This window comes from Acanthopagrus latus, chromosome 13 (assembly GCF_904848185.1).
Source record: "Acanthopagrus latus isolate v.2019 chromosome 13, fAcaLat1.1, whole genome shotgun sequence".
NCBI lineage: Eukaryota > Metazoa > Chordata > Actinopteri > Spariformes > Sparidae > Acanthopagrus > Acanthopagrus latus.
In genome coordinates, this window is record NC_051051.1 from 6,489,616 (window position 1) to 6,517,591 (window position 27,976).

General features: G+C 42.3%; 1 protein-coding gene across 2 annotated transcripts; it reads right to left on the bottom strand.

Moving 5' to 3' along the window:
* Positions 1 to 284: 284 nt before the first annotated feature.
* On the bottom strand, positions 285 to 27,942 carry nectin3b (nectin cell adhesion molecule 3b). Of its 2 annotated transcripts, XM_037119326.1 has the most exons (8): positions 27,593 to 27,932; positions 17,341 to 17,688; positions 16,214 to 16,513; positions 14,924 to 15,041; positions 14,445 to 14,596; positions 4,695 to 4,839; positions 1,780 to 1,882; positions 285 to 1,390 (listed from the first exon to the last, which is right to left on the bottom strand). In XM_037119326.1, the coding sequence occupies exons 1-8, from the start codon at positions 27,669 to 27,671 to the stop codon at positions 1,217 to 1,219; spliced, it is 1,419 nt and encodes a 472-aa protein (XP_036975221.1). In that variant the 5' UTR covers positions 27,672 to 27,932; the 3' UTR covers positions 285 to 1,216. The 2 variants fall into 2 exon arrangements, with proteins under 2 accessions (XP_036975221.1, XP_036975220.1); XM_037119325.1 differs by lacking the exons at positions 285 to 1,390; positions 1,780 to 1,882; positions 4,695 to 4,839 and adding an exon at positions 7,899 to 12,419 and having other exon boundaries at positions 27,593 to 27,942.
* Positions 27,943 to 27,976: the final 34 nt, after the last annotated feature.

Here is a 27,976-nt window from a genome sequence, read left to right on the forward strand (position 1 = left end):
ATAAAAAACTGCTTTTCTTGCCGTTGTGAGAATCACGGAAGACACAATGTGACTGTGACCTTGAGATGAATTCCCCCCTCAAACGCGTCAATTCAAACTCTCTCTTGATTCTTCAAGGACTTTCTTCTCTTGTTTCACTGCGCGGTGACTCAGATCTTCTGTCTCCGAGAGTGTTTACTTTCAGAAGGTTGCTGAACATCTTAATGCACCGGAGAGTTTGTTTTTTACTAAAAGTGAGAACTAAATGGTGAATATGATTGATTGATTGTGGCCACAGCATCATGTCATGGGTGTAAACTTGGCAAACAAAATGCATTTTTATTAGATGAATCAAACAAGACGACAGCTCATGAAGGTCTAATCTAGAGATGTAAACACTACAGAATGCTATATACTCAGAGGGGATAACCCCAAAATGTCAATATGGCACTTCAAACAGTTAGTTCTTCAGATCATCATGATAAAAGTCAGACAAACAGCACAGTATATAACAGCTCAGTGAATATGTCGCAGCCCTCACTGAGCATTTCATCCGGTTTAAATGTAACGAGTGCATCTCTCTACAGTATATATAAGAAGTACTAGCAGCTCTCAGATTACTGTTTTCCTGATTGGTTATGATTCTACAATAATCAGTCTGGCACAGAGGCTACATTTACACATATACAAATCTACAGTTTCTGCTGCCAAAAAGCATTGTGTCATAACATTACAACAGCAAAATCGCCGAGCTGGGACAGCGATACCTTAATTAATCCCTTCATGGTCCGTGCTGCAGCTAGTACATTTGGTCTCGGTGGACCTAAGTGGCTCAGATCTGACGTGGTTCGGGTCTACTGATATGCCTGAGAACAGAGTCCCAGATGTACCTCTCCGATAAGGGGGGAAAAGGGAAATAGTGGAGAACAACAGTAGAGCCCCTCAGCTATTATCTTTCTACATCCACTCGTGTACAGTGTGACGATCAGGAGGCAGATGAAGTGAGTTTTTGCTCTCTTGGTTGTGTGATTTTCTTTAGTACCATCTAAGTGATATCAAACGCTACATATAGATAAATATTTGCAAAACAGAAATACAGAGAAAAAGGAATTAAAGGAAAAAGTTCAACATTTCATGTACCGCTCTCACGTCTGTGGAGTAAATATGAAGCTGGAGCCAGCAGGCAGGTTAGCTTAGCTTAGCATATAGACTGGAAGCAGGACGCTCACTTGGACTGTCACACGTAGTGTTCCCGGTGGTTGATGTACACCCGGTCCGTCCCGCTCTGATGACACACCCACTCCAGGCGGGCGCGCTGCTGGGTGGGGCTTTGTGCTCCCGGAGGTCTCGACCTTGCTGTTTGTGGGCGCTGCCCGTCAGTCAGCTCGTACCGGTGGTCCGCCCTGCGAGTCTGCAGGTTAGAAATCACCAAAGATAGTGTTCATGGCCCCAAGACGCCAAGTAGTTTAACCATCTTGTGTCAGAATCAGGGTGAGAAGAGGCCTGGGTGAGACTATAAAAGTACTGAAGCTTGAGCTTAGCTGAGAGCACAAATTAAAATTTAAACTATCCTACATATTAAATGAGCACAGCCATTAGGGCGCTCTGCTTAATAAACACACATAATGACGTCGGTCAGCATCCAGGCTGCTTATTACTTCCTGTTGTGACTCAGTGCTCATCATTAGCTAACCAAATGTTAGTTTTGTGGTGCGTCGATCAGTCAGTGATGAATCACCATGCACCCAAATGTACTGACGGGACATTGAAGCGGTTGTGGAAGAAGCAGTGGGGGTTTACCTGACAGAGCCAGGCCACTTGTGATGCGTGGACACCCAGAGGAACAGCCGGTGCTCTCGCGCAGTAGGGCGGAGGGGGTTTGTGTGTCGGAGGAAGGTCAATCCTTCAGAGATGGAGAGAAAGAAAATCAGGATGACGGAAGATTTTACTTTTTTCCCCCCCAAGAATCTGGAGCATCTGAAAGAGGAAACTGTTAAGAGAGATGAGCGAATACACAGTTACTAAAATATGGTAATACATATGCAAACTCTTAATGAGCGCGGCTTAAATCAGAAACAGGTGGTGCTGTAACTGGAAGTGGGTGGGACTGACTGGATATTGTTAAGTTGAGGCTGAAACTGATACGGGTTGATCAGAAGTTGATTAAAAAAACATCAGCCAGCTACCCAGTGAAGGTTTTTTCCTTATCACGAGAACGGATATTGACACATTTAATTTGTTAAAAGTACATTGTCTGTACCAGATACTTGTTTCAGTTGAGCACTCTCTCTACCCTAGACGTTAGCAAGAAGCAGCATAAACCAGGTAAGTGATTTCCGCTGGGCGCAAATTTAACATCTGGATAAGATTTAGAGAGAGAACGCTTCAGGGAACACCTCAAAGGTCGATATGGAAAAACGTACCTCCTGCTGAATTCAAAATGAATATGGCTACAAACAGCTAGTTGTTATCTGTAGCTACCGTTAGCTCACTAGCACAGTTAGCCCTGCAGCTAGCAGTCCGGACTGGTAGTACAGAGAACCGGCGTCACATTGGTGTTTCAGCCACTAGAACAGGAGCTTTAGACAGGGTCAGGTCGGAGCTAGCAGGTTAGGTTACATTTTTAAAAGTTTCCAACAATTCTTAAATATCGACCCCCCCAATGATGTCATAGTGATGTTGTGGGGTTGTAGATTATAAATTGTGACAAAGAGTGAGTGAAACAAACTGGAGTCTTAAAGACAGGTCATCTGCCAAGCAGGGAAGATAAAAAAACAAGTAGCTTCGGAGTTGCACAATGGGAAATGTAAGATTTGAGAGCTCCACTCAGGGGAATAAAAGTCGATACATTTCAGCCTCTGGCAAATCGATTTTGGCCATTATTTAAAAAATCTATCACTTGCAATTCCACCAACTTTATAAAGTATAACACTAAATCTCTGGAGTGTCCCTTTAAGCAGTGGCAGCCAGTGATTCTAATGGCATCGTGCTTTAAATCAAAAGGGTTTAGGATATTGGACAACATGGGTATAAAGGGGATAGACTTACATATATAATAGTAAATTGGAAGCTTTCTGACAGCTGTTCACTGTACCATCTCCTCTCAAACACAGTTAGACGTTTAAGTCGGAGTCATTTTCTCATTTATTGAAATCCCCCCTCCACTACTAAACCTAAACCTAGGAACTGACCTTGACCATTCATAAAATGGTGTCATGACAGGCATTGATTTTCTAACACTGTATATCACTCGATGCTGCTCTTCTCTTTCACACTTGGGATGAGAAGCGGTAAGAGATTACAGTCCGTGCTCTCAGTGACACGCTGTCCTACACTCACGTCCGCGTATGATGAAGGAGAAGGACGAGGCCCGTGTCCACCCGCCATCCCCCCCCGCCATCCCACTGGGACTTCCAGCCACGGTCACACTTAAGATGCTAAGTTTGTCGTGGCATTGACCACAGACCAACACGTGGTAGATACACCGTCCTGTAGTGTCAGTGGAGTGATGCAGAGGCCACACACACGCACATATGTTGAGTATTTCCCCCTCAGTGCTGTTTTATGCTGGTGTCAGCAGTGTCACATCCAAACTCAGTCTCAGGCATGCATGGCAAATGTTCCCTGGAGAGGTTTGCGGCATGATTAGGATACAACATTTCAAAAAAGAACAAAAATGCCTTCAGTGGACAAACAAACATCATCGTTCATGAGCTGACTGAGTGCTTTTATTTTGGGTAATGAAAGAAACATGAGATCGCAGAATAAGAATAGAATGGCTGAGACCCAAAATCCTTTCGACGGAACAATAATAATCCATGTATGAACGTTCTGTCATTATCCACGCTTTGCTTTGCGCTTCCAATTATGAGCTGCAAACAGTTGCAGCCCCCTTTTTCATACATCATCGACTTAATTGCATTTGACATGAAATTTGTATGGGGGGGGATTTGACACCCTGCGTAAAATGCTTCAGGATTTATTCAACAGTTTTGCTCCTTCCTTGATGCACGCTTGACGCGCTGTGTTTCTCTGGAGTGAGCATGCTCAGCGACACACTAACAGGGATGGATGAGGGGATCGAGCTGCAACCTTGCAGATATGGTCCACAGGTTCGTAATAATGATTTGCGTGTGAGGGGCTGCGGTATTGGACACATGAAGTGCATCTTTGTGTCGCTCTTAGGACTTAAACGTTAAATAGGAACAGAGTTAATCAAAACAAACCAACAAGGAGCAATTAATGTGCACTAAAACACATAAACAGTCCTGTTGAGTCCTGCAGTTTACCATCTGTCACAGTGATTCAGAACACACATACAGTGATGGGGACGGAGAAAAACAAAGAGCAGGCGCACACAAAAGCATTTACCGTCGGTCACAGGACACAGTGTGACCCAGCGACTGCTGTATATAATTTAACCTCAGAGTAATCCTTCTTTGCTGGGACATTAACATGAGCGCCGGTGCACTACAGGAACAGACCGAACAAAATAGGACAAGGGCTTCCTGCCAAGACAGCAATTATGTGCCGCCCCTCAACCTTGTCCAGCAGCCTCCCTGCTCCAGGGGCGTGCACCGCTGCAGCACTTCTCCACAGGAGTGCGGAGCAACTCCCTGAACCCACCGACGGGCTTCAGTCAACCTCGCAAGGTATCATGCCATTAATTAACCAGCCGAGCATGCTCCGTGCCATGAATTATTTGTAACACTTACACTTTGTCGGTGAAGGCTGGCGGCGGGGCCTTGCGAGCGGTGAGGATCACGATGATGAAGACAGCGATGAGGAAGAGGGCCAGGACAGCCCCCATCACAGCTCCGGCCACGGCGATGGAGTTCGACCTCTCCGCTTGAGACTGGTCTGTGGCAAAGTACAGACACTTTGAGCATCACAAACATGTAAACATCGACATGAGTGAGTAAAAGGGAAAGAGCCAAAGGCCTGCTGCCATCGAGGTGAATCTCGTAATGTTCAGATTTTGTGAGGTGTTCATTCAAAGCTGCTAAAACTTGGTATATTTGTTAAACTCACAGTTACAGTTCAACATGTGCCCGCTAGAGGCCATGTGAATAACAGCAACATCAGTCTGCATCAGGGAAGTTTGATGCTTTGTAAAATTTGTAGCTGTTTGTTTTTGGAGGATGTGTCTATTTTTGTGGCTTGACATTTTTTTACATTGTAAACCTGCAAAGATGTTAGAGTTCTGTTAACTGGAGCACAGTTTGTTCTGAAGAGAACAAACTGCTCCGAGAGTCATCACATCTCTCCTGTCCTCAAGGACTGCCCTCCTCGTTTCTCTGGAGAAGAAAGGAGGGAGCTCTTAAACAGGTTTGAACATTTCTTAGAAACAAAAGGGGTCGAGAGGATGCCGACGCCAAGAGAAGAAGGAAGTACACAATCCTCTCAATATAACAATACTACAGTGGTATGAATATAATATACCTGATGTTTATTGATAGAAGAGTGACAGACAAGTAACTTATTCTCACAATAAGTGACACATACACTTGCATGACCAGCAACTAGCTACCTGTAACCTAAGCCAAGCAAAGGGTTATGTCTCTATATTATCCATCCTCTGTTTTGTTGTCTGTCGGGCTCTAAATGCTGTTATAAAGTCGGCTGAATTAGCTTTGTTTGACCATATGCTTGCATGTGCTCCATGTTGTCCACTGAGGGGGATTAGGATTAATTGTGATTAAGATGAATTAAACTCACAGAACGGCGGGCTTTGGGCCAATCAGCAGTAATGTGTAAAACTGTGATTGCGGGACACTGAAGGAACTGGAGGACAAAAGGTGACAGCGGGGGGTTGGGGAAAAAAAAACAAAAAAAACAACGCAAAGTGTGTGATGGTCAATTCCAGTTGATTTAGCTGCTGAGGTGGAGGAAAAAAAATCAATAATGTGCTGAGATGAGAATCCTAAATAACAGTTCAATTATGATGCAGATTGGACGAGCCTGGACCTCTGCGCTCGCCCCTGAAAAGCCACTTCTTCCTCCTCCTCCTCCTCCTCCTCTTCCCCTCCCCCGCTCCACTCTTCTCCCTTCATGCTGTCCTCTACCAGTTAATAACCGTTCGATTACCTTTGATGGTGGCTGAACTATGACAAGAGCCTCTTGATTTGATCAAAACGCCTTTATATAAAAAAAAAAAAAGCAGTTCATCATGCAGCCTGCTTTAATGTCTGCTGACAGACATTTCCACAGACATTAATAATGTGAGAAGGGATGAGACTGCTTTAAATCTACAACGCATGGAGCATCTTAAAGTTTATTTATATAGGACTAAAACTTGATGAGTTTGGCATTAAAATATGCATATTTTGCACGTTCTGTTTTGATGTTTTTCCTCCCAGTTAGAACGTGCCATTGGTCCAAATACCATCCATTCTGAAGGGGCTTGGATTAGTGGAGGATCAACTGTCCCCCAAACTGGGATCTGGCTCCAGTGCAAGGCTCTCTCCGTCTCCCGGACTTCAGCACTTTATCGGAAACACACATCATGACTGCACGGCCAGGAAAAAAGTACAGGCTGATGGCTCAGCAAGGGTCAGCGCGGCAGACGGGCTCATCATGAATTAAACACAGCAGACCTCGGTGGCACGAGGAGAAGTGAGGGGAGACTGTGACGGCAAGACAAACCCCACCACCCCCTCAACAGCAGGGTCAAGGGTCATGCTATTGCCCAGACAACATCCCCCACAGGGAGCAGATGCCGGTGTAATAACAGGGGAAGGGGAGGGGGTTAGAGCGGTCGAGGGTCTGTCATTTTCCTCTCAGACATCTATTTCAATATTTTCCGCTCAATGATGGTGACAATTTGATCCCACCGCTGCTCAGAGTCTCTTACACGGCGCTGCATCGCCCTGTGCTGCCTGAGACGTTCGCTCACTCCTTTGTGTGTTGTGAAAAGTATCCTTGGAAACTGTTGTGTCGAGAAAGCAAACCCACTGATCTTCTACAAGAGCATCGCCGGGCTGACATCATTACAACCACTGAGCTGCCTCACTCTTGTGAGCTCCACCATGTATTCACAGACCGAGCGCTGCCCCGTTTCAAGGTCAGAAAGGCTGTGACCATGATAAGATCTATGGAAGACACAGAGGTCAGCTGAAATTAAGACTTTTAGAGGAAGTGTGTCTTGAGGACCCGGAGTGCAAGCTAAACAGTGTCAAGGTCATATCAGCGTGATGCGTCCTTATAGCCAGAGGAGCTCTGTGTAGTTCAGCCAGCCAGCGGGGCGTAATGGGCCATTTTCAATTCCAGTAGCTAATTCTCTCTCTCTGCTCCGCCTTTCACAGCAGCACAGTTAAACTCTCAGCAGCCCCCCCCCCCCCCCTGCATCCCTCTCTCCCTCAGCTTTCTGTGGCCAGGTAGAAGACAGCCTCCATCAGATGAGCTTGTTGCCATGGGGACAGTCAATGGGCTGGAGAGTGGGGACTTTGGGCCAGACATAAACACTCAGCGTTTAATTTTACCAGCTGGTAGACAGTGGGAGAAAGACATAAGGGGGTGGGGGGGGGGGGTGAGAAGGATTCACAAAGGAGACGTGCAGTAGGGGAGAGTGAGGGCCTTTCTGTCCTGACCAAACAAAGCAAACTAGGAGAAGAGGGCGCAGAGAGAGCAGAGGAAGTGCTGGATCTCCCCCCGGACTGTAGAAATACCAGTGGAGAGGAACACCATTACAACATTCTTGGAAACTGAAGAGTAACGAAGATGAGGTGGAAGTGAGGAAGCATGGATTACATCATGTGCGGCGTCCCACATGTGCGCACTGGATTGGGGGGGAGGGGGGGGTGTATGCAGCATTAGGGAGCTAGAGATGATGTCATTTATAGAAGCACAAAGAAGAGCAGAGACTGAGCAGCCTGAGTAATAGCAAGCTTAAATTAAAAAAAACCTCCAGAGAAAATAACTCACAGGTGCTAAGGTGCTTTATTGAACTAAAGTATCTCAAAAAGATTGACAAAATAATGCTCCACTGTTGTCACAGACATAAATATTTTTTTTTTCTTCCCAGAAACTTACATTTCTTCAGTATATACAAAAAACAAATATGACCACAAGGTGCTTTTCATTGACAATGTGTGACTGAAGTCTTCACTCCTTTGAGCAACAGTGATTCTACAGAAAAACCCCTGACAGATACTTGTGAAACGCGTTTTACATCAAAATTCATTCAAGCTTTGTCTGTTTCGTGTGTGTTTTAATGCCTCTTGGTTTGCAAGTATACTGCGATTTTAACCGTCTTGGTGACATGGGCAGAAAAATAAACATGGCACTACGGAGTCCTCCTAACACACAGTATGCAGAGAAAATATAAAAAAAACCAAAACCAAATGGCCAACAAAATAAATCTCAAAGCAACAAAACTTACATCCACAAAGTAAATAAACATAACACTTCTTCTTCTAGGTATCTAAGGCACTAGTTGTATTTCTCAACCCAAAATGAAGGACATTTCTCAAGGTAAAGACACTGATGACCGACCTCTATACAAAATGTCACAGTACAAAAGAACTTCATTAATCCAGGTGCAGGGATGCAAATTGACAAGTCAAGCAAAAATAGTATAGTGATTAGTGGAATTTCCGTCTTAGTGCATAGAAGCAAACACACGAGGGGGGTTAGGCTGCTGCTTCCTGTTATTCTCCGCTTTTATGTGAAAGTGACCAGAAAGGCAGAATAAATAGGCATCGGCAACACAATCCTTACTTTTAAGTCAGCGGTCTAAATGAGGGTTTCTTTTCGGTTAACAAATGACCAATTGTACACTTCATTTAGGACGCTCACATTAAAAGGGGTCAGCTCACGCAAATTACACAGCACCGCAAATCCTCACTTTTATGTAGCGGTATCTAACAATGCAGATGCAGTTGTGGATTTATTAACCCAGGTTTTGAGATATCCGTCTCTCAGATTTGTTTATGGAGGTCAATTCTACAGAAACAATGTTGTCATTACTCTGGGTGACCCCCACTGTAAATGCTTCATCGCTGGAACTTTATTCTGCCAAAGAAATAATATTTAATATTAATAATAACAATGATGATATTTATTTTAGAGATACTGTCAGGGGATCAATTCTTACCTATTGCACCTTTATCAAATGGTAAATTCACTTAAACTTTAGTTATTTAACTGTTTTAACTATGAAATACTTTATAAACCATTTGTTAAGCAACTGCTCATTAAAGTTGCAACAGATTTTTATAATATTTGCAAATGGTTAATAAATATAGCATTACAATCTCAAAACAAGGGTGCATTAAACCACAACTTTAATGTGGTGCGTGAGGCCTTATTTTCATGTAATTGGAGTGAACTGAAACTTCAGGTAGTTATTGGAAAGGGCCGCTTCTGTCTATGATGATAAATGACTTCTAGGGTTCTGCACAGCGCTGAACGCACGGATGAAACTACATGAACTGCAGTATAAAGGGACATATTCTCTACCTGCAAGTTACAGTGGCACATTATCAAATCTCACTGCAGCCTAGTCACTGCACAAAATTCACACCCTGACAAATAATTAGCAAGGGCTCATAACAATATAACTAATTCCCATTTTGACGACTGTAATATTAAAGTGGCCTAAAGCATCTTTTCACTTCTATTTCAGGCTACAAGACCCTGTATACAACAGTGATACGTTAATTAATTTATATAAGCTTATAATCAGTTGTTAGCTAGTCAGCAATACTTAACGTGAGACACTGTCATCATCATATTTATACATACAGGTTAAACAAATATTTGGCATCCGGCAGCAAATATTGTATAGGTGACCGTACTACAACGTTGGCATGTATTCACAACACTAGAGAACATGGAAGAAACTGTTGGATCTCCTCCATGCTGCCTGGTAAATAAGTGCATGTGTCAAAAAACTAATCCTTATGAGTACCTGATCACATAAAAAAAACATTCATCTTTACACCGTAATAAAATACATTTCTCCTCACTTCTATCACAGTACTTTGTGTTTTCTGACACGTTTGAGAATCTTGATTAGCAACAAAATATCGCTGTTAACAAATGAGCACAGTTCTGACTGTAAAGCCAGCAGAGGGTGTATCATTTTATAACTATTCAAAGGATAATTATGAGTGAAAGATTCGACGATCAATACTCTGTCCCCTCTGGTGAGCTGAAGATAAGAAGCTGAGTGCAGGTTTTGATAACCACAGGTGACAGCACATCCATCACATAATGTATATTTTACTGTGGTAGTACTGGTAGTAATAATACATGTATATTAAAAGAAAGAAAATGAGAGATTAGAGCGTGCAGTTGAAGACATGGATAAGTGACAATAAGCCTATTAATGCCTCAGATTATAGTTGTGACACAGTCCTGTCTTGTTTCTACAGATTACTGAGAGCAGTGAAATGAGTCCATCCGTGATTATTTGTGTACTGGTTGCACTCTTGAATGACGTCTTTGTGTAACAAAATACTTTGCGGCTAAGAGGCCAGCGTATGGTGGCTGCCATACTGTAGCCTGCTATGAACAATGCCCCTGCTGACGGCTTGCTTGAACTTTCAAGAGCCCTGGTTTGGTGCCAGAGTGCAAATTCTCAATCACATCCGTTTATAATCTGGAGGATGTGTTAGTGGTTTACTAAAAAGGACAACTAATATGACACTCAAAATCAAGAGGTCACCTCACGAATGTTCAACAATTAAACAGAAGTATTTGAACGCATCTAAGCTGAGAGGATTTTGTAGCACGTTTGCATATCAAGGCTGTTTGATAAACCCAGCCTGTTCTTACAGCGGACTGTGCCTCCTCTGTGCAGGCCTTCCTGCTCACTCTCTCCGTCCCTCCCTCGTGGGGATAAGAGATGAGCCGAGGACGTATAGTAGAAATGCTCTTAAGGTTCCCACTTTAGGCCATCAGTTTTAAAAAGGACATTGCTGGGACATCAGTGGTCAAGTCCTCGAGCTCTCAAGTCTCCCATCATCGCAAGTTACATAAAGGCTAGACACTTTAGCAGAATACAAATTATGTGGATGTCTATTAAAAAGTTATGCAAAAGGCAGTGCAATACGTTTTTTGACCATGAATCAGTGTGTGTCACCAGTAATTGTTTCTCTATGGAGGTCTTTTCCTTTTTGTTTTTTTAACTAGCCTGTATGCCTCAGCTCTGTCCTACTGAGTTTTGGAAAAAAGACCTCTGAACATCTTAATTTCATGGATTTACTTTCAGTAATACTCAGAGTCAGAGCTCTTTTAAACAAAATCAGCGTAAGCAATAACTACACATAGAAATAAGCAAGTGCCACAAGTGCCTCAGAAGGCTGATTTTGTAGAAAACAAACAAAAAAAAGCCTTTTTCTTTTACAACAACCACATGTGATCTGTGAACCCCCAGGGCTTCCACTCAACTGAAAGACATCAGTAATGCTAGATAAACTGGCAGTCCACGTAGTAAGGCAGTACGTAGACAGCACATACATCATGATCCTTAGTTAGTCTCTACACAAACAAACTAGAGACACGCCCTTTTCTGTCAGCATTTTAGACTGTCCAAGTTGCTGTGCAGTCCACCGTCTGCCCACATCAACAACGGAAACGTTTCATCTCAAGTGTCTACCAGGACGCGTGGACAAAAAGAGGGAACTGCAGAACTGAGATTAGTAGAGGTGTGCATGTGCGTACGGAAGAGAAATTCTGTGGGGTTTTTTCTCCCTAATTTAGTAAATGAAAATTTTAGGTTTCTGTCGTACGTCTGCTCCTGCAGGACCAGGTGGCTTGTCAAACGTACCACTCCCTACGTGAGATGACGGAGCCGTCTGTGTGAGAGACGTAGTCCCCCTCGGGCCCGCTATCGTAGCAGTCATCTGACATGTAGGGGGAGCCGTTTCCCTGTAGTTTAGGTGAATGAGGGTATCTGGCACATCGGGGCTGCCGTGGACTAGAATACTGTGCGTGTTCACGGTGGTGGTGGGGACTCTGTTGATGGCTGTTTTGACTGCTCTCCCTCATCGCCCTGGTGTAGCCATTAGAGGGATACTCGTCTCCATTGTAGTTGCTATGGTGACGACGGTCACGCTCCTGTTTGAGCTGGCGGTCGCCCCACTCTTCTCGGTCGTGGTCCCGATGCTTGGAGCTGCTGCCTGCTTTGGTAGGGTGGAGCTCGTGCTGCGTGGGGGCTTTCTGGAGGTCATTGGGGCCCAGGTACTGCTTGGTGTAGTAGTTCCCGTGGAAGGTCTGCTGCTTCCGTAGGTAAAAAACGCCAACCAGAGACAGCAGCAGGAGCAGGAACAAGGCCCCGCCCACAGCCCCACCCACTATGGAACCGAGATTGCTCTCAGGTAGGGCTTCAAGAGTGGGAGAGCTGAGGAGCACGTGCCCCTTTTCATCCACTAAGGTGGAGGAGGCAGAGCCAGTTAGGACAGGAGCAGTAATGGTGGAAGGCATGGTGGGAGGATCTAATGGAGGGAAGGAAGGAGGATGAGAGGGAAGTAGAGGGTGGAGGGGAGAGATGGACAGACAGAGAAGCAGAGAATGTCAACTACATCAAGTAGGGATAGGTTGACAAATACTTCAACTAAACTACCACACAAACAAAACTATGGAAGTTTGCACTGCCAGTTCTTCAGAGCTCGTAGGTGAAGTCCCCAAGTATTAAACAATGATGGTAGGTAAAACATAAGTATAACTGGCTGAAAAATCTGACATATTACATGATGGACAAATGTTTCCAGCAGGGTCTGAGCAGTGCTTTAATTGAAATAATGATCACCGTATGATGGTACCTATACGTGAAGCCTTTAATACAAGTATAAAACAATTACTACTAGTTTTCTAATGTCTCGGTTGCAAACAAGTGAGCTGGCTTATGTGAGATTGTTACAGTAATGCTTATTTGTGCATGACACTCCTACATTTTAAAAAAATTAAACTGGATGCAAAGTTGCTGCACTTGGTACCACTCCTCTAATATTAGTGCAGACTGGCAAGGTTGCACCACTAGTGGCCAGGTGATGAAGCGCAGCATTACTTTGTCTTTGTTTACCTGACTGATGAAGTTGTGAATGAACTGTGTGCGTCCAGACATTTCTATCCCTAAATCACCACAACTGAAGACGGCACATGTCCGGTTAAATACCAACTGATGAAGTATGAGGGTCTGGAAAGATTGTCCCATTTCCCCCTTGTAAATCGGTTATGAGGAACAAGAGGGGACTTGAGCACGAAGGGTAATTATTAGAAGTTGGATCCATTCCAAATGTGGGACTTATTGAGGTGACTTCATGACAGGAGACTTTGAGAAACACTACATTATCGTCCCTAAATTTCTACTATGTTGGTGTCAGCAATTTTAAAAAGTGCATAACGAATTCACTTTTTACTATATATTGCATGCATAAATTGGACGAGAAAATGCATTTAGCACCCTTCTTCTTCAAGTATAATGAAGCGCAGCCGCTATTTCACTACAGCACTATTACAACACCAACCTTAAAATGAACTGGATTAGTGGTGATGGCCGGAAAACAGAGAAGCCATAATCAGAGGGAGCTAGAGTAATGGAAAGAATGCGAGTCTAAAAGCTTTAATGGTGCTGCAAGATTGCTCTGCCACTTTAACCTCAGTGCCAAGCCAGATGTGAGGAAGAGATTCACATCTGAAAGATGACAAACGAGAACTCAAAGGTTTGTAAGTATCTGAGTGTATGAATTGTACAACTCCATGCAGAGCCAGTGAACTGACACATGTGAGCACAACCACAGCAACACACACAACCAAGGGTACGCCAACACATGTAAGCTTGCACACACCCGTACAGGTCCTCTCAAAGGAAAATGAAATACGGATGATAAATAATAAATAGGAGTTGAAAAGAACTAGTTAATGTTTTATGAATCTGGGACATCATCTCACAGTCAGGCTGCAGGCTTTTGCCTCTCACTGCATGACACATGCAGAAATAAAAGAAACACAGAAAGGAAGAGGGAGAGATGTAAAAGAAAATCACATCATAATCAGAACTTCATTCAGGAAGAGAGCCTCCACAGACAGACAGATTTTGAGTAACCAGAGGAACATGCTCCTCATACACAACAGAGAGACGTGACACACTTAGATGCCAAGCCAGGAAGACACAGCAGAGGCAGAGCACTGTGGTCTAGAGAGGGCTTAAACATTTGCAGCTGTTTGGCCCGGGAACTCCCCTTTTGAACATCTGAGACCTAATGTTAATTAAGGCTAATCAGCGTGCAATTAAGACTGAATGAAAGGGTCAAATATTATCAGTGCCAACACACTGTATCATGGGTGAACACTGTCAGTACGTACAGAATGAGCGAGAGTGATACAGTGTCACATTTCAGCTTGAAGGACAATGTCAGAGGCACCGATCTCCTCTATGACGTGTGTGCACGCACAGTGCTTCCTGGGGGAAGAGCAGGCAATAGGAGTCAGCTGTGTCCCGGTGTGTGTACTCTGCTCACCTTGTATGAGAATGCGCACATCACGACTGCGGAGGTTGATGTCATTTGCAACCTCACACCTGTAAACTCCCGAGTCATTCCGCTGGAGAGGGCGCAGGAAAAGCAAAGTGCTGTTCATTATTTCCACCCCTTCTGGCATTTCACTGTCCAATCTATGACGCACAAGAGACACAAACATTAAGACAGACACACCTCCAACAAGTATCCTGTTATGTAATGTGCATGCATGTGACATTTAATGTGGAGGATCTGATAAATAGAGACTTAACATTTCGGATGAGTAAAAGATATTTTAAAACATTTGAAAAGTGACTAATAGAACCCTTCAGCTGTTAATCTTCTAGTGGGCCTTCAGCAGTCTGTTAAAATTGCATTTCAAGTGCACTTATCCAACTTCTCAAACTACAAAATGAGTGGTTTGGCTTGCTGGGGCGATTTTTGGAAAGGAGAAGGACAATGTCATCCAGAGATACACACACCTGATCCATCGGAAGTGATGAGCTGGTGGGTTTGCGTTGGCTTTGCACGTCATTTGAACATTTTCCCGCCCCACATACCAGTCTCCATCATAGCCCACTACTGAGATATCAGGAGCATCTACAGAGAAAAAAATACAACAAATTGTTTAGCTATCACTACAAACTGAGCAGAAACCTGACAAACAACATTAGAAAATGATGCTCCAGTAAGGTAAACTTTCACTACTAAAAAGATTTCTGCTTTGATATTGTACTGGCTTTACATCAGCAAACATATGCAAGATGACCGTTTGCTTAGTTTGTGTGCAGTGTTATCTGGAGGACGCTGATGGCCTACAGACATAAAAGCCTGTGACCTCCAAATATGCACTAAGGTGTTTGGTAATCAAACGCATAGAACAGTGCACAGAGACACAGTCATGACATGATGGATTTCACAATTTCAAACCAAATCATCAGCACCACTCCCAATCACCTTTTTTTAGACAGTATTTTAACAGTTTATACTAATCCATCTCCTCAAGCTGTTTCAAATGGTTTGACAGATGTTAGCTAATTATGCTATAGAGTACATTGTGTTTATTTCTAATGTGCAAAACATTAAATACACATAGTGTTCCACCTGCCACAAAAACAGTAGGTTGGGAAAAAGTTAAATGTATCTGTCAAACAGAAAAGATTTTCAAGGAGGTAATTTTACCCCTTTCACTGAGCAGTCTATTTGCAGCTGGTATGCAGGGACCCATTAGTGCCCCACAAGGTAAAGATATGTACTCGAACATCTACGGGGGCTTACTGACAGAAAACATTTTCACTTTTGACAGTTTAGGGGCACACAGGGACACGTACTGACATAGAAAAGCCTAAAGAAATACAGACTTTGAAAAGAAAAGAAAAAAAATCAAAGACAACACCAAGGACAGCCTTTCTTCTACCATAATTAATACCTGTAAGCACGGACTGTCCTTGATTTCCTCTCTGTCAATTCAGCTGTTTTCAAAGTGAATTGCTGTTGAAGTGCTCTAAATAAATCAAACGTCAATACTGACACGGCCAAGGATAATAAACTGACTGCCGACGTTAAATAACTTGTATCAAGACTGACTCCTGTACTTTCTCCTAAAGCATAAGGATGCCATGTTTGCCCTCCTTAGTTGACATCTGGAGCCTCCTCCTCAACCATTTCATAGACTCTATTTCACCCTCTAATCTACTCACTCACAAGTTTATTCTAACTTCAAATGACTTGAAACGTTTTCTATGCCAGTGGTTGTTTCACTGATGACTTACACTGCACATTGAGTTGGTAGGGGATCCTGAAATCGCTCTGCAGCGCTGGGTGGCGGACCACACAGGTGAGTGCATGGCCCTGGATGTGTCGGGTGGGCTGCCAGATGTAGCGTACTTGTGTGCTGGTCGTGCCGTTGACTTCGTCAAATAGCTGCACTTCTGACTGGCCAAACAGGTTGGACTCCCAGGACACTTCAGCAGGGGGCCGAGCCCGCTCAGCAATGCAGGTAGCCACCACAGTATCATTGCCACCATCGATCAGTGCAGTTGAACCTGCAGACACGTAGACCTTCGGCTCCACTGTGTTTTAGGGAGCCAGCAAAGACAAGAAAGGAGGAAAACAGGTTGGAACATTAGACCTTGTTTTGAGTGAATTGCACTGTCTGAAATGTTTACATTACATTTCAGTTAAATAAAGTTTAGTTTTACTGCATTCTCTCCCCTTTTGCCATTCTTCCATAAACCAATCCAACCCATTATTATGCCACAGCTACCCCTGTGATCTTTTCTGTGGAAAGGGATTGACTGAGTACACACTGAGTTTGTGTACGAGTACTGACAACCTGTGATCCAAATGCAAACAAAAAGGGTGATCGCTTCAGTAAAACTCAAACCACAGGATTTGTACATGCCATAGTTTGTTCTTTTGTGAACACATAAAAAAACTGACAATATCAAAGTTCTCTGATGCTGTAAAACTCATTGTTCATAATGGCATTATTGCCACATTTTGACATTTCATTGACTAAACGATTAATAATTGTCAGATCAATTGGTTACAAAAATCATTAGCTGCAGCTGTAAATATGATTTAAACCAAACTGTCCAGTCCAAACACTCTTGCATACATTCACCGTTTGACATTGTGGCTGCAACTAATGATTATTTTCATTAAAAGAGAACATTTTTTAAATGGATCAGTTTCTCTATAAAATATTAGAAAAACAGTGAAAAATGCTCATCATAATTTGCTCATTTTGTCCATCCAACTCTCCTACATTATTCAGGTTACTGTCAAACTATCAAATAGATTAACTGATTAACTCCATCCACTGTAGATTAAATGAAATAGTAGATTAAATTAAATTGAAAAGAGTTGTTACCGGGAACACATATACTTTACTTACCAAGTACATTGACAGTAGTGCTGGCTTGTGTGTTTCCCAGGGGAAAAGTTGCAACTTTACAGGTATAGATCCCAACGTCAGAAAAGCCCACGTTCTCAAGTACAATGGTGGCATCATGAGAGGAGGGCGAGCGAAAGTACAAGCGCTGCTTGAACTCTGGAGGGATGGAGATGCCGAAATGTGGGTTGTAGACAGCCACTGTGACAGAGCCCGAAGGCAGACGGCGCTCCCAGGAACTCTGGGTGAGGGTAAGGTTGGCGCCCACCTCCACCCTGCACTCCAATGTCACATTCTTCCCCAGCACAGCGTTCACCCTCTTAGGCACCACCACCTGACTGCCCCACACACCTGCCGAACACACACACACAGAAAAACACTTTAAAAACACCACATGAAATCAAGTTCACTGGAAAAAAGGCTTCAATAATTTAACACCAGTATGAAAACAGTTGGAAATTAAAGCACTTACAACTTGTTAAAACATCTTTAAAAATGTATTATGCCCACAAAATCCTTGTAGCCTAATTTAAAGTGTAATTGTTAATTTGTACTTATAAAGTTCCAATCCTTTAAAGTGAGAACAAACACCGCTGGCAAAATAAATACACTACTGTTTAAAGTAACTAACATCATAAGCTATTATGTTGAGAGCTTTGAACATGAGAATCTAGACTTGAATTGCTCTTTTATTTAATGTGTTGCAACACTTATGATACCAAAACCACTACCTTTAATGACAACAGTAGACATTCTTCCTTGTATGGAGTAAAGTACTAGAGCGGGAAAAATTATTTGATCAACAGAAAATTAATTGGAAATCATTTTGATAACTGATTACCTGCAGCTCTTTAATAAAGCAAACAAACACTGTTTCATCCAAAAAAGAGCTGGAAATAACTGTGTCCGTAAATTGTGCACAAAAACGAGTTTACTGTTGCAAGTGTAAAAAGGTGTATATTCACATTTGTGCGGAATTAATGATTTTTATTAATAACTAACATTAACAATAATCAATTATCAGTTTTCAATCAATTCTTTAATGATTATCTCAATGATTAACTGACTAAGTGATCTGATGCATTCCTGTATTTGATATAATTTTAAAATTGAAAATATTTCAAGTTCTGGTCAAAGCTTTTTTTCTGACATTTCAGAAATAATGAATCAAAAATTAACGAACAGCTTCATTAATGAAGAAAAACAAAAGTTTGCTGGAGTCCTAATTAATATGGCCTACAATTAAGTTTTCTAGTAGTAAAGAAATACAGTCATAGATCTCATACTGAGCAACACATCAAGAGCACCATGATTGCGTCAGTGAGTATGGAGTATTTTTGGTGTTACCTCTGACGTCAGTCGAAAATGAAAAAAAAAAAAAAAGGGAATATCTCTGCAAGTTCATCCGCATCGGACATCTGTGAGTATCAGACTGGAATCCAAGCTTGATACCACCACAGCCGGCGTTGGGCTTTTCAACAAATGAAACACAGCTGACTGTGTGACTGAGTGCTCCATTGATGAAGTTGTTTTGTCTCTATAGCTTTCCTCCTCCTGACCTGAATTCAAGAATTAAAAGCAGGCTGTCTGTACGTCCTTTGTCCAAATATAACTGACCCGTGCACTCTGTCACCTGCACTTGTCAGAAATGTGGCATGTCTCAAAAGCAGTGAGCTCAACGTCGTGTTAAGGAGAGTCAAAGGGATGTGAGGAGAACAGACTGAGACGAAGGGAAGAGATATGCTAACACGAGGATGACATCATCGCTGAGAGAAGAAAAAAAGAGGGCTGAGAGTGAGGAGAGGCGAGAGCAAAGTCACGTATGAAACAAAAGTGAGAGGAAATGGAAAACCACAATTTTGTAAAACAAAAGAAAATAGAATTACATTATTATTTAGAAAAGACAATATAACACTGCGAGACTGACAAAGCCCCTTTAACCAGATCACTAATTGCAACAAGCTGCCAGCAGGAAGACATCATCATAAATCAAAACCTGCTGCGCTGCTTGGCAACTGACTGCAAATATTCCATTGTTGTTTTGCCAAAAGCCGCTCTTTCTCTGGCCAGTCTCCCTTGAAAAGGCCATGTCCTCAAATATTAGAACTGCATAAGTTTCCTAACACCTAAAGTACAAAATGTCTATTTCTGTATCGGTTGTTTCCCTGCCATTAGATAACTAGTTAAATCAGTGAGAACACTCCACTCCACAGTGTTTCCATTTTTCACTAATGTTTAATTTTCACATTACAAGTTCAGAGATTCATTTTGCTGTTAGTTATTCAGGATTCCACATAATTAAAAAAACAACAAAGACCTGATTAGTGTGACAGCTAAATTACAGAGTGACTCATTTGTCAAATTGGAGAATAGATTATATTATATTATACTGTACTATTGACAATATGCAACAATCCTCTTGAGGAATTTAATCATCGACAAATGCAAACTTTCAACACCTTTTATACGTTTGCCCAGATGGAGCCATAAATAAATATGTGCCAAATGTTCAGTTGTGGATATCAAATCTTGGTGGCACATTTTTTGTAGAGTAGGTATCATGAGTCATCGTGTTGCTCATACAGAGAAAGGGCAGCAAATATCAGTGAGGAGATGTTCAGCTGTGGAAGCACCCTTTCTGAATTGATGTGCTATTTAGGGCTATGCATTGGTTTCAATTCATAAAAGTGCATGCAAACACGCACACACAAAAAGTATGCCATGTATTGATTAGTAAAAAAGCTAAAATAATATACTCATAACAAAAACTCGGCATCGATATCAACATTTACCCAACCCATGTGGCTACTCCATATTAGAACAATGTTTACATGATCAGACAATTATTTCTTTTGCTCTTCAAACTGGTCAATATGTAATCCATTCTGTATTCCACAGTCATTGTTCGATACTTCATATGCAAAATATGAGAGTTTAACAAATGAGTAAGTTAAATCATGTGGATATTATCTAAAGTTGCTGTCTTCTAGTGCAGAATTCCCTCTTTGTGTTTCACAGTGTCACTGGCCAATCTCACAGTGTCACCGTGGAAACACAAAGAGGAAATACTGTAATGAAAAGACTGCAACTTTGGATGAGGTCCACTTGATTTGGCTAACGTGGACTGTTTAATTCTAATATTAGCTTCAAATAAACTTTGGCATGTGTTTTTGCACAGACTGAGGACTGTGGATTTCATCCCACATCGCTTCCATTGAAATCATGTAAGGAAGAGATCTTGGTGAGTATGAGAAGTGAGCAGGAAGCAAAAACTGTTTCAGTTTATATATAGGCACCTGACAACTGTTTGTAAAGCAAATGTCAAGCTATACTTTAATCCACACGATGATACAGTTTGCTAAGCAATCACCAATTTAATTTCCACTGCAGCACCCTGGGCTGAAAGACACACAGGAGGAATAACTCTTCTTATGACAGACTGAAACATTGAACATGAATTAGATAATATTGGAGTAAGAAATCTGGGTTAAAAAAAACAATTTGGGTCGAAAATAAGTCAGATCTGCTGTCAAATGATATCTAAACTCTTGTGTCTCTTTAATACATTTCTTCAAAGTCTTTGTTCACATGAATTAGTCATAGTCTGCACTATAAAACAACAAAGTTTTCTCTTACATGTCACTGGGAGTTCATCATTCCTGCTTAGTTGCTTGCAGAGCAGTGCTAGCAACCATCAGAGCAAGTCTCTCTGTCAGACCAAAGTGAGGCGAGGCTACACCACTTTGTGGTACTGGAGCAGTCTGGATCTACTTTAAATGATTAATCAAAAGTGCGTTTGCATGTGTATTCTTTTCCCCCAGCGTACGGTCAGCTTACGATATGTAATATACAGTTCACTCACTTATATGGAGGGCAAACACATGGTGCATATGGACAGATGCACTGTACTAGAGAGTCAGGGGAGGAAGATGTTAAACATAGAATTTTATAAAAGCAAGTAAAGACTATTGATTTTGACCATCAGAGCAGACCCTCCACAACGTACAACGTAATGGAGACAACACATCCCATCAGTGGTGTTCACCCATTTATAGTTTTGAGAACCAAAATATACGCTGTCCATACATACACTATATTACCAAAAGTATTCGCTCACCTGCCTTTACTCATTCTATGAACTGAAGTGCCATCCCATTCCTAACTCATAGAATTCAATATGATGTCGGTCCACCTTTTGCAGCTATTACAGCTTCAACTCTTCTGGGAAGACTGTCCACAAGGTTGAGGAGAGTGTTTATAGGAATTTTTGACCATTCTTCCAAAAGCGCATTGGTGAGGTCACACACTGATGTTGGTCGAGAAGGCCTGGCTCTCAGTCTCCGCTCTAATTCATCCCAAAGGTGTTCTATCGGGTTCAGGTCAGGACTCTGTGCAGGCCAGTCAAGTTCATCCACACCAGACTCTGTCATCCACGTCTTTATGGACCTTGCTTTGTGCACTGGTGCACAGTCATGTTGGAAGAGGAAGGGGCCCGCTCCAAACTGTTCCCACAAGGTTGGGAGCATGGAATTGTCCAAAATGTTTTGGTATCCTGAAGCATTCAATGTTCCTTTCACTGGAACTAAGGGGCCAAGCCCAGCTCCTGAAAAACAACCCCATACCATAATTCCTCCTCCACCAAATTTCACAGTTGGCACAATGCAATCTGAAATGTACCGTTCTCCTGGCAACCTCCAAACCCAGACTCGTCCATCAGATTGCCAGATGGAAAAGCGTGATTCATCACTCCAGAGAACGCGTCTCCACTGCTCTAGAGGCCAGTGACGGCGTGCTTTACACCATTGCATCCGACGCCTTGCATTGCACTTGGTGATGTGTGGCTTGGCTGCAGCTGCTCGGCCATGGAAACCCATTCCATGAAGCTCTCTGCGTACTGTACTTGGGCTAATCTGAAGGTCACATGAAGTTTGTAGCTCTCTAGCAATTGACTGTGCAGAAAGTCGGCGACCTCTTTGCACTATGCGCTTCAGCATCCGCTGACCCCTCTCCGTCACTTTACGTGGCCTACCACTTCGTGGCTGAGTTGCTGTTGTTCCCAAACGCTTCCATTTTGTTATAATAGAGCTGACAGTTGACTGTGGAATATTTAGGAGCGAGGAAATTTCACGACTGGATTTGTTGCACAAGTGGCATCCTATGACAGTTCCACGCTGGAATTCACTGAGCTCCTGAGAGCGGCCCATTCTTTCACAAATGTCTTGTTTCACAGTCTGCATGCCTGAGTGCTTGAATTTATACACCTGGGGCCAGGCCAAGTGATTAGAACACCTGATTCTGATCATGTGAATGGGTGAGCGAATACTTTTGGTAATATAGTGTATATCCTCAGCAGACTGGATGTATTGTCTGAATAAGTCACCAGTTAAAAAACCACGCTAAAAGGAAAGGAGGCTTCTCTACTCTCTGAATAGAGAATTGAGATGTTCCAATACCATTTTTCTTTCTCAAATTTCTTCAAGCTTTAGTGAATCAGTGCCTATTAAAATATTTTACTTCCAGTGTCCTCAGTTGGGATTTCAGTGGGTATATTTGTTTAAAACATGACGTTTGCTGTCTTGTAGTGCCACTTCACATTGTTGCTTTTAATAATGACCATGGTCTCAGATATGAGTCACGCTGATTTTGAAATCCCTGTGGGAAGAATGAACGTGTGGGAGTCCATTGTTGATTAAAAGCTCTGTTTTCACTGTCCATTATCTCCAACAGTTGTATGTTGTGTGTATAGCTGTCTGACTCAAATCACAGTGCTTCACGAATTACACATATTTGATTGGCTTTGGAGTATCAAATGCAAATGGTTTCTGAGTTTCCTGGGCCACCATTGCTGTAAAGGCTAGTAAAGCTGTGTCAGTTAAATGCAGTAATTCTTATGATACATTGGTTATGTGTGTAGGTCTGGATAGGATAGGATGGCAACTCGGTCCAGTGGTCTGCCTGTTGGGAATCACTAACATTCCAAAGTTTAAGGTAATATCAAAGGGACTGTCCCAAGCAGATGTTTGCTTTAGTTATTCAGTTGCCAAAGTGAATTAGTGAATATCCAGCATACAAGTGATTAAGTCAGGTGATTAAGTAAGGAGGCGGAGAGCTGACAACACTTAAATAAACTGGTACTTAATTGCACATACTGTGCATGTCACCAGTAATGCCCCACGGCAAGGTACTTAACAGGCACTTCTGCAGTGTTTCCCACACAAGTGGAAACAGTGTAAGATTCAAACTTCCAGGATGTATCCATAATGCAAAGCATTTGCTTTGCAACTTAAATTGAAAAACATATATGATTTGTATAAAATATCTGAAATGCAACATTAGACTCCAGACAGCAACTTCTGTACAATATAAGTTCTCCTCTGCCTTAAGTAGAAATCTACATTTTACAACTTGCTATATTTGTCATAAGGCCAGATAGCAGGAATAAGAGCAGAGTAGGAGCAAGAAAGCAGCATTTTTCCTGCACTGAATATGTAATGGAGGAGGTATGGCGACCACATTAAATTTTTATTGGTGACACAACGACAACCTTACATAAGCATGCCCTCGTTTTCTCCAACTCAGAATAAAAGTGATGAAAATAAGGGCAAAGTCTATCTGATCTTATATGCAGCCTGTCTTGACATAGTCACAAGAACGTTTTCTCTCTTCTTCTGTGCTTTAAGTTCTCGCAATCCTCAAAGAGAGAAGCTACTGTAGACACTTTCAGTTTGGTTTGGAAATGCAACGCAATGTCTCATTCTCTCAAACACACACACGAAAACAGATTATAGATATCCTGGCATCAAGGACACATTGCTCTCTGGGGACTCGCTGCTGCTCGTTCTCACTTTAGTCAATATTACCTTCACATGCACCACTTGTGTGGCAGCAAGTTTATTAATATGTGTGTCTTGCCAGAGGGCAGTGTGTCTTGTTAAAAGTGGAAATAAGAACATAAATGGTGATGGTGTTAGGGTGAAAGTGGCAGAGCCAGCTGTGCAGGGCATGACAGGCTAGGATTGACTGGTTGTTTGACAGCGCGGCTTATCAGACCCTCAAATCCACTTCTTGCACACAGACAGTTTATAACTGGCTTGATCGAGCTGCACAAAGGCGCAAATGCACAGTTGGTGACACAATACGCATTTCTAGCTGACTGCAGAGGGCAGTAATGCAAAAGTGTAGAAACACTCATCATTTCAACGACATGAAAAAGACATTAGCTGTATGATGTCTTGTGGTGTCACAAACAGGTAAAGGAGAACTTGACGTGATACATGCAGCAGGTCTTAAAACTTTTAAACACTAAAAATATTCAAATAAAACTGTCTTTCATATCGTTTTATCGTTTGTTGGGCATTAAACCTCTATCACTTTTATACTAACATCAAATCTAATAATAGCTGTTTCTTTATGTTTTTATGATATGTACATTTTTATGTGGTTTAATCTGAGCCATTCTCATCAACCCCTATGAAACATCAGAATAAATACTGCCGCTGCTCCGTGTGTGCTGGATGTGCAAGCAGGAAATTGTTGGCTAACATGATAACTTTAAAAGCTGAAGCTCATTTGTGTGGCTCTGTGTCTGTCAGCCCTCGTAGCCAGAAATAAGATTAATGGAGCCTTAATGAAACACAGTGCATCTAAGTAGGAAGCATTAAATCTTGTGAAAACTGTGCTTGTTCCCCTTTAAGACCTAGACATTATTAGCTGTGAGGGTGTGTGCATCTATTTTGCATTCAAAAAAAGACACAAGGTCAAACTGCTCATTGACATGTACAGCAGACTTAAACTGAAGCTAGATAAATGGGCACCTGTCTCTGCTCCTTAACCTGAACTCTCCGAGGGAAGTAAACAGTCCTTTCAGGAATGCACTTTGGGATCCGGGTAAGAACATGACAGAACATAATGCAGTACTTTAATAATGTGCTAAAAGGTCTCCGGGTCGAGTCAAGTCTTTAACAAAAGAGTTACAGATCTGTTTATGGGTTCAGCCCGATTGCAGTAGCCGAGAGTTTCTCTTTCAGTACACTGTCGAGAGGCATGTGTAATACAACTGCTTCTTTTTCACTGAGTAATGGATAGAGCTACTGAGGTGACACTTATGTAAAATGCTACAGCGTGAAGTCAATTTGTGGTTTTCTATATTTTACGTTCATGTCGGTTTTATGGCTATAACACAACCACGACCAAGTTAGAAAACCGTCAAAACCGCAAACCCTTTTGCAATGTAATATCCAATAACATAGCCCTGCAATAAATGCCAACTGTTCGTAAAAATTGGAGACTGGTGTTGTATTTAACTGTATTTCACCAAAAGCTGTTCAGTCAACATATCAGGGTTTTTTTCCCCTTCAGATAAAGCAAAATAAATATGGTGAGAGAATCAGTATGGTGGACAGACAGTGAGTCAGCCAAGGTTTACTATACAGACATCAGGTTAGTAGTTCTCAAACCTTTTCACGTCAACTGACACAAAGTAGACCATTTTAATAAGAGTTTGTCCCAAAGTTCCCAAACTGAGAAGAAGTCTGCTGCAAGATATTTGCTTTCAAAGTGTATGAAATCCATGACTAAAATAGTCAACCTCCGTTATTCTGTCTTATGGATGGGTTATAGTAAAAATAAACTAATCTATTTTTTTTTTTGCTGGGGACCACCTAGAACCCCTTTCAGGATGGCTGGGTGTCCTTGGACAACTATGTGTTGATTGGATGTGACATTATTACATAATACACTGGAATCACTTTACCTAACCTTTACCTTAGTAGTCTAATTAGATTTTGTTAAGAAACAGCAATTTATATTGTAACACAGACAGGATGTGTTTCACTGAACACCGTTTTTGTGGAAAACACAAACATTTGGCTAACAGAGCTGGATTGTGGTCACGGAGATAATAAGTAAGAAGGAGCGGCTGGTTCGCAAGCTGGAGACCATACTCAGGCAGCTTCTGTGGTTGGCCACTACATTTCCCAGTTGTTCTTTCCTTTGGAATAGATAGTAGGGGTGAATAAAAATACAAATTCACATAAGAATCTCAATTCTTATGATAATTCAGAACAATTAAGCAGTTTAAATAACTGGACTCCCCCTTGTGACAAAATAAAATGATTAAAAAAAAAAACAAAATATAGGACTGTATGTTATTGGGCTACACATGTTTTTCACATAACTTGTGTGAGGATTATACACAATTACCCAGATTCCCGATTATCCTGAATAATGAAAACTCACCATGATCAAAGCGATTAACTACTGATCTAATTGGCTGATATTGGCCAATCACAGACACACTGTATTGATGCATGGGCAATACAATACTTTTAATTATCAAATTCCCTGTCAAGTTTGCTGTGTCACTGAACTGATCTCAAAAATATCCTTCCTCCATTACATATATTAGTCTCAAGCACATTTGAGTGATCACTGGAAAAAAAAATGTACATACATCATATTGAAAATCTGCGCATCCTATACTGCTGTATTGACACATGCATGTTCACCCAGTGTGCTGACTTGAGAGCAGACATGAGGTCAGTTAGAAGACAGAGTTGGAGCCACACCGAAGTATCCTCCCTCTCTAGGTTTCTTTTTTCAGATTTGAACACGGCAGCAGCACTTGAGCACTTGGCACAAAGTTGGCGTGTTTCAGGGTGGAGTTAGTCAATTGCCCACCCCTTAATTAAACCATAATGAGCTCAGGCTGCACTGCAGGCACATGGTGGCTGACCCTGATCCCGACCTGAGAGGTGCTGACAGTTAGCATTGTCTTCTTTGATGACACACAGATAAGTTCACCAACATTTAGCAAAAGGCAGACACGGGAACAGCACGATGTTAAAATGTTTCAAGAGCTAATATGGCTGCCAGTGAATATACAAAGACCCAAGTGTAGGTCGGGTAACGTTATGGACATCACTGCTCATCAGTGCCTGTGCTCCCCCAGTTCTTACTGACTGTTGGAGCCGCGCGGGTCGCACCATCATCCGCGCTGCTGGCGGTTGCTAGCTACCGCTCCGAGGCTTTGCGGTGAACTTGTAACCAAGTTTCCCTTGGTGCTTAAATGACACCTGCTACACCTGACAAACTTGACACTTCAGGTGATCCACACTTTAAAGCACACGGCGGTAGCTAGTTTCGAACACTTAATATCCCGCATGATGCGCGCGACCGTCGGCTGCCCTCGCAAAACTTCTGTGAGCCGTTAGTCCAACAAATGAGAAGAAACTGCCGTACAAAACACCGGACTCACCTGTTATACTGCACAAAAGGTGAATTAACGCGAGCCTGCCCTGCTGTCCGAGGTAACTCCGGTGAGAAGGCGGTAACATTTTCAAAAAGCAGTGCAGTCTCCTGCTTCAGGACCCAGGCGTAGGCTGCATGCCAATTTAACGGTATGTGCTGAACAGAGGAACCTCCTCAGCAACAACTCCGAACTGCATGTGGACTGTACCAACTGCTCCGCGCGGAGCGGGGGGGCCGGGAGCTCACCTGACAATGGAAGTTAACGGTCATTTGTCGAGAGCCGACAGCGACGTCCCCCTGGAGGAATGATCCATTAGTATACACATTACGTCATCTCTGTTGATAGCCCGACATACATTGATTAATTAAATCACTTTATTCTCGCTGTCTT

Bases quoted from the DNA above. Each gene is read 5' to 3' on its own strand.
- nectin3b (XM_037119325.1), bottom strand. From the start codon at position 27,671: ATGTTACCGCCTTCTCACCGGAGTTACCTCGGACAGCAGGGCAGGCTC. The intron at 14,597-14,923 runs GTGTGTGTATCT...TGTGCGTCATAG, and splicing joins CATCACTTCCGATGGATCAG to ATTGGACAGTGAAATGCCAG. The intron at 12,420-14,444 runs GTGAGCAGAGTA...TCCCTCCATTAG, and splicing joins TGTGCGCATTCTCATACAAG to ATCCTCCCACCATGCCTTCC.